The sequence below is a fragment of the Leguminivora glycinivorella genome, chromosome 14 (assembly GCF_023078275.1).
Source record: "Leguminivora glycinivorella isolate SPB_JAAS2020 chromosome 14, LegGlyc_1.1, whole genome shotgun sequence".
NCBI lineage: Eukaryota > Metazoa > Arthropoda > Insecta > Lepidoptera > Tortricidae > Leguminivora > Leguminivora glycinivorella.
The window spans coordinates 19,052,636-19,063,732 of NC_062984.1; the positions used below are offsets into that span (position 1 = coordinate 19,052,636).

The 11,097-nt window shown below is 40.3% G+C and overlaps 1 protein-coding gene across 2 annotated transcripts; it reads right to left on the bottom strand.

Moving 5' to 3' along the window:
- Window positions 1-136: 136 nt before the first annotated feature.
- On the bottom strand, window positions 137-6,335 carry LOC125233387 (zinc finger protein 501-like). 2 transcript variants are annotated; one of them, XM_048139379.1, is made up of 8 exons: window positions 6,173-6,335; window positions 5,789-6,095; window positions 5,344-5,595; window positions 4,481-4,679; window positions 3,942-4,031; window positions 3,011-3,160; window positions 2,316-2,459; window positions 137-274 (listed from the first exon to the last, which is right to left on the bottom strand). In XM_048139379.1, the coding sequence occupies exons 1-7, from the start codon at window positions 6,293-6,295 to the stop codon at window positions 2,324-2,326; spliced, it is 1,257 nt and encodes a 418-aa protein (XP_047995336.1). In that variant the 5' UTR covers window positions 6,296-6,335; the 3' UTR covers window positions 137-274; window positions 2,316-2,323. The 2 variants fall into 2 exon arrangements, with proteins under 2 accessions (XP_047995336.1, XP_047995337.1); XM_048139380.1 differs by lacking the exon at window positions 137-274 and adding an exon at window positions 799-1,320.
- Between the last annotated feature and the right edge of the window lie 4,762 nt (window positions 6,336-11,097).

Below are 11,097 nucleotides of genomic sequence, written 5' to 3' on the forward strand. Positions count from 1 at the left end.
GATTTTATTAACCGTCTATATACTCGTAGATGTCAGCATAAATGACAGTTCGAACGAATTTATAATACTTAATATTTGTTGTCAAAAAATAAATATATGGGATGAAAATAAAAAATGTTAATTTTATAATATTTTATTCAACATTTTTTGATGTTTCTGTTGCGCAGAGGATTCGTGCCGGCTGCGGTGGTGCGCGCGGCCGAAACGCGCGCTACAGTAGCGGCACGCGTAGGGTTTCTCCTTCGTGTGTGTCACCATGTGGACCCTCAAGTAGCTGAAACAATACCCGATACTTGAGAATGAGCACTAACAAATACATACTTAATACTTGACTATTCGTACGGCGCATTTACATAAACAAATATGTAGCTAAAATTATAAATCCACATTCAGGGTCCCGAGCCACGAGATTTGTTATGAAAAAATGTGTCAGGTGCGGTTTGGACGTCTGCATGATGCTGGGAACACCATCCCAGTGTAACAATTCAGCGCTGTTTTTCAGCCAAAACCACCTTTGTACCTCCACAATCCATAGTAAGATGGGAAAGTGTGTGTCTGCTTGTTTGACAGTTTTTCACGGCAAAATGGAGCGATGACTGGACGCGATAACGGACGTTTTTTAAGTGCAGATAGTTGAAGGGATGGTGAGTGACACAGGATACTTTTTGGCTCTTTCTAACACCCCTCAATCGCAATAATCGAATTTAACGCGAGCAAAGCCGCGGGCAAAAGCTAGTTAACTATAAATGCAGCGCTTATTTACAACCCCCTTTAGAGTAACCCCTTTAGAGTAACCCCTTATTCTTGATAACTTTAGAGTACGTTTATGAATAAGGGGATAAGTAAACAGTTATGCTATGTCTTTAGTTCGCTGCTATTTCCATAGTGCTGCGCTGTATTTTTATTAAAAATAATACAAGGTGTTAACAGTTATTATGTTTTAATACTTTAATGAAATAATAAATTGACATATTTTGTTTAACGCATAAAACAACATAATCTTTTACAGTAGTCAGATAATTACACCTCGCTTAATCTTGAGCCAAACTGAAGCAAGATTGTAACACTGGCATTAGTTGGGGTTAGTGTACTAGTTTCCGTCCATCGCTAATTTTCGTACAAATACAAAATCATTTATTCAGCAAATAGGCCACAGGGGCACTTTTACATGTCAATATTACAGAGTATTCGTCGTAATTATCAACATAAAAACTAGGTATATTTCGCTTTCTGGACGATAACTAACGTATGCGGACGCAAACTAACAAAACGACCCTATATAGGTAGGTAAGCAGCGAATATTGATGGCGTATGAACTACCTGAAACAGATAAAGTGATGAAAGGACCTTGTTTAAGCTAGCTGTTAAACAAACATCAAATTGTGTTGTTACATACTACATATATTTTTCATAGAGTCATTTAAATATAATGACTCTCTTGATAGAGAGGAAAACGCAGATTATGTTTACATGCCCACACACACACACACATCTTCACATGCCCGTCTCTGCTACTAGCTCGTCTTTTTCGCATACAGTGTGTGAGTACCTACAGTGTTAGTGTGAATATGGTTTCTCTCCTGTATTATGCGCTTGTGAGTGTTTCTGTCCCTAAAACGATATTTTCTCTTTGTCATGATCATTGAACCGTGTTAAGCTCCCCATGCATGGCTAGCTCTGCCTCTGGCGCACGCTAGTTTGGCTGAAGCTCGTGTCGCAGTGGCGGCATGGATATGGTTTGTCACCTGCGTGTTATGATCTCTGTGGTAGTATCTACTCATTATCAACGATGACGACGATGACCGTGCGTAGATTTAGCAACAGAACCTCCTCGTTATACAAAATACAATCGATTATTTAGATGTAGGCCACAAGGGCTCTTTACACGTCAATAGGCATAAGGCATGAAATATACATACGTTTACATTACATGAAAAACATTGAGATATAAAAACAACAGCCAATAATACCTGGGTGAACTCTGTGGTAGTATCTACTCATTATCAACGATGACGACGATGACCGTGCGTAGATTTAGCAACAGAACCTCCTCGTTATACAAAATACAATCGATTATTTAGATGTAGGCCACAAGGGCTCTTTACACGTCAATAGGCATAAGGCATGAAATATACATACGTTTACATTACATGAAAAACATTGAGATATAAAAACAACAGCCAATAATACCTGGGTGAACTGTATGACTAGTGTATGCCTCTTGTTTGCCCGAAATGCATGTCGCAGCACGTGGCGGCATGGATATGGTTTGTCTCTTGCGAGTTTTGTTTTCTGCACTAGTATTAACTCCTTACCATGCTCACTAGTTCGTGTTAAGCACGCCGTGCATGACTTGCTCGTGCCGCTTGCGAGCGCTAGTTTGCCTAAAGCTCGAATCGCAGTGACGGCACGGATACGGTTTCTCTCCTGTGTGTGTGCGCATGTGAGTATTACGGTCCCTGAAACAATATCCAATATTAATAAATAAGTATTATAGGAACATTGTTACACAAAGTGACTAAGCTTAAGCTTTTGTACCTGTGGGTACCCAGGCAACTAAAATAATTAGACAGCACCAGGAGTTAGAAAAGCACTCTTCACACACACAAATAAATTAATTTACCGAGATTTGAATCTAGGACCATCGGCTTACCGCTCTGACCAACGGTACTGGATTTAAATATTCTCCTATTTATTGGATTTAAATCTTATTAACAGCAACACCCTTAACTAACCATCGGTAGACTTTATGCCCTTGTAATAAGGATTACAAATGTACAGCTAACAGTGTTGCCGATGGTTCCTGAGTCATGGATGTTTTCTAAACAAAAAAGTACTTCTTTCACAATACAAGCTTTCTCGAGCTTGCCGTGGTACTTGATCAATCAATTAGTATAACAATGTCCTATAATGTACAAAACATATTTTTTGTTAATTTTTGTATCTGCGATATAAAAATAAACAAAAAATATATTAGCAGTTTTTTGAGTGAAAATAATGAAATATTTACGAGGATCTCTTGAAGCTCTTGCCGCAGAGCTGACAGGCGAAGTTCTTGACGTCGCTGTGCGTGATGCGGGAGTGCTTCCGCAGGTACTCCAGCGTCTTGAAGGACTTGTCGCACTCGGCGCACTTGTACTGGCGCTCGTTCGAGTGAGATCTGAGAGGAAAAGTGCACTTTGACTCACAGACTGCAATGTTTATAATACGCTACTTGACCCTTTTTTAAAGTTTGTGTAATATTATTACTTACTGTCCAATTAACCGAAAAAAATATCACTATATTTTATTATGACGTATAAACCGCAAAATATATTTTTAAAGAATACTTTTACGTAATCAGGCAAAAACAACATCAGCCATGTCATCTATAGATTTTCTGTGAATGAAGTCATTCAGTGCGAAAAACAAAACTTTCTGACACTTTTAAGTACGATTGATTTGACATGAATTCTATGACGTCACTACACGGCGACAGCGTTTTCGGTGGACAAAAAAAAACTCACATTTTTAAATTAAAAATACGTAGTCAGCGTACACATTTAATACCCAATATCATTAAATATTGTTTCTTATGTCAAATATTACAGAAGACAATCATTTATTGTGCCAAGTTAGATATGAGTCTAGTAGCCTATTGTTTATGAAAATTAGACGGCATGCACTCACACTGTTTTTACAAACGTCTCGAATTTTCCTATTATTACAACAAACAGATGGTACCCATTAAAAATAGTATGGTGAATGCGGCCAAAATTATTTTATAACAAATTCCAGTAAGTAAGCGTAGCTTTTGACTACTGTTTCAACAGAAAAATATTAGAAATTGTCAACAATCAACTTTATAATTTGTAACAGACTAATCACAAAACTAACCTGACAGAATCCGAGATAATACAATTAGTATGAAAGTAAGGCAAAACAATTAGTTGATTACTTACTCGAGATGCCTCTTAAATGACACTATGCCGAAAAACGCCTTATTACACAATTCACATTTATGGTTCTTTTCCTTTTGATGGAAGTCCCGTCTGAAAAAAACAAACAACACAATAATATGACCAAAGTAATAAAATATGATTCGACGTAAAAAAAACCGTTACGTGAAGTGAAGTCTGGTAAAAGTCAATCAAGGACCAAATGATTAATAAAATTCTAGATAATATATTATATCGTGGTCAGATCATAGGACCTATTATTCACTTCATCATATAGTCAGGTTTTTATTTCATATGGTAATTGTTTTATGTTCTGTTTTGTCTACCCTGCATACAATTTTTGTACATATGTACTATGTACATATTCCAAAATCTATTAATGAGCTTATATTGTTTTATAAAGACCAGGAGGTTAATAAGTTCGCTGCGGTACTTGAGGAGCACTGGTACTTGAGGAGTCTAGTGGGTTGTGCACGCTTTTCTTGTCGCACTCAGGTAGATCACCACTGCCAATTAACAAACTAATCATACATAATACTTACATATGTCTCAATATACTGTTCCTCAAGCGGAACCTCTTCTGGCATATGTCGCACTGGTACTTGAGGAGCCTGGTGTGCACGGTGGCGTGCAGGTCGAGCGCGGCCTGCGTGATGAACCGGCGCTCGCACGCGGCGCACGAGTAGCGCAGCGTCTCCGGGTTGTGCACGCTTTTCTTGTGCACGCTAAGGTGGATCACCACTGCCAATTAACAGACTAATCATTTATACAAATAAACCACAAGGGCACTTGTACATGTCAACATTACACAAATATTAACAATTGAAAATATTCATTTGTAGTGAACAGTCTGGATTTGTCAGGTACGCAATCAAATATCCTCTCCCGAATTTCGGCGATATAATAAAACTATTGATTAAAGATGTAAAAAGTGTGAGTGTTGTATTGGAACTAAAATACTACACTTACTCCCTTATTCATAAACTTACTCTAAAGTTATCACGCCGATAAAGTTTGTTTGTCCTTTTCTATCACACCAATATGTCGGAAAGGGACAAACGAACTTTATCGGCTTGATAACTTTAGTGTAGGTTTATGAATAAGGAGTTTAATATATATGTGTATTTAACAGTGAGCATAGCTTTGTTTGTTCAGTATTTTACTCTTTTTCTTATTTTGTTTTTCTAATTTATTTATTGCATTGCACAGATCTACTGCACGACAGACTCAGCTGGGTAAAAATTCATGCCTGTTTCATAAAAATCAGTCTAAGATAGTGATGGAAATTTCTTATGCTAAATGACACTTTATGTAATTTATGCTGCCTCGTGACATGGTGGATCTTAAAGGTAAGTAGCCTTTAAGATCCACCATGTCACGACGAATAAGAGATTCTTATGCTTACTTTTATCACAAATATCGCATTTAGATTTCACACCTAAATGTGTGTTCTTGTAATGTTGTTTCAGGCTTGTTTTATTGATAAAGAGTTTGGGGCAGGAGTCACACGGCATCAGCTCCCGCTCCTCCTTCGGCTGATGCTGGACCGCATGCTTCTTGAGATTACGGAATGACTTGCCACACTCTTTACACATTTCAAGGTTTTGTTGCCGTTTTCTAGACTCAACTTTCTTGGGAGGTACAGGTTTTTGATACACTGGTATAAAAAAAAGTTATTATGATTAAGTACTTTCTATACAATGGATTAATAACTTTATTAAGAATTAATATATTCTTAATAAAGTTATTATGAAATTTGTTCTTGAAATCATCTGCACTAGCATGCAAAGCCTTATTTGAACATTTTTAGATTCAGTTGGTTGTGAATTGAAAACAGAGACTCTACATACCTTGCGATGCATCTTCATTGGCTGCATCTACTCCTAAATACTCATCATTGTTTATTTCGATTTCTATTTTAATTTCTTTTTCTTCTAGATTTGAAAAACATTCATCAGCATCTAAATCATTCTCTTGTTTAATTCTGTTTTCATCATCATACCCAGATGCAGTCTCAGGTTCCAACTTTATTCTTGAGTTCAGAGACTTTAAATATGAATCATTTTTCAGAGATGTTGTTTTAAAGTTGTAAAACGATACGATTTTTGTATAACACTGGCTGCATAAATGTCTTGTTATTTTAGAGTCGTGTGTCACCTGTGAGAAGAGCGGCATATGAATATCATGTACGAATGTAGACGCATGTGAGAAATACCCCAAACACGATTATTTACCTTGATATCCAAGCAAAACAGCATAATTTCGAAATAGTTTTTGTTGGTCTCATTTATGCCCTTTTCCAGCTCCGATATATGTTTGTCTGCTGGAGTTTCGAGGCAGGTTCTACACATGTTCATAATGTTTTCGTTGCTCACTATATAATATACAAATAAAACAACAATAGTTATTAATATTTACTCAGCATCAAAGCCAATGATCAACATTTCATTTTATTCAGGTTTGACATTGACAGTAGGGTTTGCGTTTTGTTACCACTATTTTCAATATTGGACATAATGGTGCTTGCACGCGAGGTGTACTTTCATTTTGAGCACGCTTGATAACTGCATGGGGAGACAAGTTTGTATTGAATTGGAGACGTGAAAATTGGATATATTGTCGAAGCCAGAGGCAAAGAGTATTGAATCACTACGTGCCAGGGGTATGATGACAACGGGATATAAAATAATGTTGTACAAATAAGGTTTCAGTTTTTTTAATTCAAATTATTTAATAAATAATATTACCTACATGCTAAATTTGTGCTTGTCACCTACCACCTATAGATTAACAACGAAAACATGGAAAGGTCCTGCTGGAAAGCGCCGACAAAGAAAACCAAATGCACGCTGGGATGTGGACATCAAAAAAATCGCCGGACCAAACTGACAAAAAATTGCTCAAGACCGACAAAAATGGCTAGCTTTGGAAGAGGCCTTCACCTAAGGGGTTCCTGTTTATCAAAAGATATAATTGTAAACTTACTTAAAATATAAATGTAATCACTAACAAAAAACTAAATTAGAACTAGAGAAAAAAAACTAACAATTACTAACAATTTTCAATCGATTTCATTGTTAAAGTAAAACTTCTAATAAAAACTAACTATTTTGGCTCCGAAACGAGAGATCGCCACCTATCCCGATCCTGCGCAGCCTCTTGCCAGTCACTGACTTGAAACCGACGCAGATCCGCCACCACACTGTCCTCCCAGCGATACCTGGGTCGACCCGCCGGACGGCCACCAGCCAAGTCAGTGACCGAACGTAAACAACCGATATTGGGTTCGGCCACTAACTCCTCGATCTCGGCATTATTCCGGATCCTCCAGGTGCCATCGTCTTTCTGAATAGGTCCCAGGATTTTGCGAAAAATCTTTCTCTCCACTACCAGGAGCCGACTTTCTTCTTTCAGTGTTAGTGTATATCTCCACATGAAACTTTTAATGCGACTTCCAAATTGGTCGAGTTAAACGTTATGGTTACTGAGCCAGAGTAACGGTTTTCAATAATATAGGCCTTCTATCTTAATAAGGTACAGTAGTCTAGAAGAGAGGTGCATCAAATGGTTACCTATTTACGTCGACTGGCTGTTAGTGTCGGTGGCTAGGCGGTGTCTATGACGGAGTCATAAGACAGAGGTACCAGGTTCGATTCCCGGCACAGGTGTACTTTTTGTATGTTTTTCGTTTGTTTGTTTGTATTAGAAGTTTCACTTCTTACGCGCAGAGGGACTCCACGCACTATTTTTCTGTAATATGATCCGGGTCGTCTGGCCTGGGAACGATACTACCTAATGATATATCGTGGGACTTTTGCTCTGAATGTGTTTATTTTTACTCCCTATGTGGGCCTCCACAACCATCAGCAATCCGGTTTGACGTCCGGCTCGACTTGTCCGTGTTTCTTGTGCGCCGTGAACTCGTGTCTGTTGCGGTGGTCGGAGCGGCCGAAGCGCACGCCGCAGAACGCGCACGGGTAGCGCTTCTCCTTCGTGTGACTCACCATGTGCGCCCGAAGATTCCTGGAATAATAGTGGGATATATTTAAAAATAACTCCTTTGTATTATTGTTCAAAGCGAGTCAACCGATAATGCAAATATTCGAAATAAAGACCCACTAGAGCACAATGCAATTCTGTTAAGGAAGTTTTAAGTATGAAGCAACTAAGTGCTGGAATAGTATTCCTACACCAGCACAGACTTTAAAATATCTTACTACGGTAAATTCACTAAATTATGCTGAGTCGAGCTCGAGCCCCTTTTAACAACACATTCGCGAATTTCTGACTGGTGCCTTCAGGCATTAAGTCCGCCATTTGTACTTTTTTTTATCTATAAATAAATAGCAATAGGCTGGTTTTAGAGTCACTCGGACCGATATGTACGGACTAATATGTATTAAGTTCAGGGAGCGTTTTAGAGTGGCGCGAACGGGTTCGCGCGGACGACAAAATCAACTTCATATAAATTAGCCGCGCGGATCAGTCCGCGTGACACTAAAACCAGCCTTCTGGTGCGTTCATTCAGCCCATCGAAAGCCTGGTGAATATACCCAGAAACCGCCGAAAGCTCATGTTGCTACAGCGTGCACGGGATAGTTCTTGACGTCAGCTGGTCGAGCATGGTGTGCCCTCTGGCTACTTCGCTTGCTTGAGCAGAACGAGAGAGGCCGCATTCATGCAGATGAATGGACGTTCGTTGGTGTGCAGATCTATGCATTAGCATGAATTTAGATTCGAACTCTGCCCTGTAGGTATAGAACTTGCAAAAAAATATATAATGGTGTTGGTAATAAAATGCCATCAAACTAACAATTACTCTATTCTCTGTCTATTAAATTAAATGATCAGAAAATAAAAATATGATTACTTACGTCACGTCTGTTACTTGAAAGCTACTTTAAAGATGCAAGAACAATGCAGCAACAGTTAAGTTTACCTTAAATGTTCGTATCTAGTTTATTTTTGCTGAAGAAGGCTCCATTACCAAAATTCACATTGATGACTCTTTCTCCTTTTTCATGTTTTACTTGCCGTACTGCAAATAAACATAAACATTCGTCAAATTGTTAAACAATGTTAATAGAGCGAAAATATTACCAATGGTAGGAGCGGCTTAATACATGCATACATACAATCACCTGTTTCCCAGAAGTTGGCAGAGATCACGCAGATTTTCATTTACTATTTTATTTCCGTTTGTTAATGTGGTTAAGAATTATGGAAGGTGGCATATTGTGAACGTCAAATCAGTTAGCCTTCTGTAATTGTACTCAATATATATATTCTGTGCTAAACATCTGTTACCACTAATTAAATTTTGAAAAAATCTCCCGAGCGTAGTGGATGGTACTTTCTTGAAACGCTAGAAGAACACTCCAAACTAATTCGGCTTTAAAAAAATCGGTTCAATCGCACTCGGAGCTAGACGCCGACAGGCAGACCAGACAGGCACACGTCAAAAGTCTACCTAACTCCAGTCGTTTTGTGGTGGGGTTAAAATGAAAATATAATGTAGATTTACCGAGATGACCTGGCAAGGCCACACTCTAGCGACCGTGCCTCACTAGTGGCACCGCGAGAAGGTCTTGCTCCAGGAACTTCTTGCTGCTGATCACACTGGTGCTGGTGATCGCGTCATGAGATGGGCAGCATGTGCGAGCAGTGAGCACGGATATGATATCAACGGCGGCCACACTCTACGGCGAGGCCGTACTCTTTTCACTGGGCGCCCATGAAAGGAGAAGATCTCCGCTCCAGGAACTTCTTGCCTGACACACCTTTCGTCACTGGTAGTCGTTCGCGTGTGGTTAAGAGCTATGTACGCGGTGGAGGCACGGACTTTGTGATATAACGCGGCGGCTTCGCCTCACAAACGTGGGCGCTCCTGGTGGCGCGAGAAGATATTGCTCCGGAACTTCTTCACCGCGAATATCGCACTGGTGCCACCAATGTTAACCCGTGTGGTTCAGCATGTGCGCGGTGAGCACGGACTGTGATATGGCAATACCTCTGACGGTATGCTCATGGTGGCGCGCGAGGAAGATGCTTGCTCCGAACTTCGCAGGCGCACTGGTTGGTGGTCGCGCGTGTGATTAAGCATGTGATGAACACAGACTGTGATAACGGCGACCTCTGGGCGGGCGCGCACTCACGCTGGTGGCGCACGAGGAAGGTCTTGCTCCGGACTTCACATGCCCGCAGTCGCACTGGTGCTGGTAGTCGCCCGTGCATGGTTCAGCATGTGCGCGGTGAGCACGGACTGTCGATATCAACGCGGCAGCCACACTCTAGGTGGTGTCACCTCACTGGTGGCGCGCGAGGAGAGGTCTTGCTCCGGAACTTCTTGCCGCAGGCGCACTGGTGCCGGTAGTCGCGCGTGTGGTTAACGTGCGCGGTGAGCACGGACTGTGATATAACGCGGCGGGCCACACTCTGAAGCAAGCGTGGCATCTCTTCGGGAGTGCATACGGAGCTTGTGCAGCGCACCAGGGACACTACCTCTGGAACAAGATACAAATGTTTACCTCTATTCGTAAAAAAATTTCATATACACTGTGGTAGTGGTACATGTATGAACTCTCAATAAATATTGATCATTGGTTTAAATAGGCCAAATGTGAGGCTAGAGAGACCTTTTCCTTATGACATTTACCCGTATTGACCCTTACCTAATTCAGGTTTATAAAGCGTTCATGAATAGTTCTTCTTTATGGTTTGGGATCCGGCACTGAAGTCGCGGTAAAGTCATGTGTTTTGGGACTCTGCACGAATCGCAAACTTTTCCAGTCAAAAGCCAGCCACAGTCTAAGCGTAGCGAACCATTCGGGACAATGCGATACCAGGCCTGACTTAGACGGCGTGCGAACTCGTGAGTCACGACTGCATTGCGTGTTCATTAGAACTACAACAAATTAAAGGATTTATGCATATATCGGGAAAGCAAGACTGATTTGGATGCTAGGTTATCAAACTTGGACTTGCGTCGTGAGATGATAGAATGTGCATAAAATAGTGACTCGTATTTACTCTTGCACGCGGATTGTAGCCTTTATGCGATTTTAGTTACATTGTGGGCTGTCGAGATTACATACAATTTTGCACAGCCATCAAATACCGCAGTGTAAATAAAACTCGTATGCGAGTTCTCGTACCGTCT

Coding starts and splice junctions, on each gene's coding strand:
- LOC125233387 (XM_048139379.1), bottom strand. CDS start 6,295: ATGAACATGTGTAGAACCTGCCTCGAAACTCCAGCAGACAAACATATA. Junction 4,680..5,343: donor ATGCGATATTTGTGATAAAA/GTAAGCATAAGA, acceptor GTTAATTGGCAG/TGGTGATCCACCTTAGCGTG. Junction 3,161..3,941: donor TCATTTAAGAGGCATCTCGA/GTAAGTAATCAA, acceptor TTTTCCTCTCAG/ATCTCACTCGAACGAGCGCC.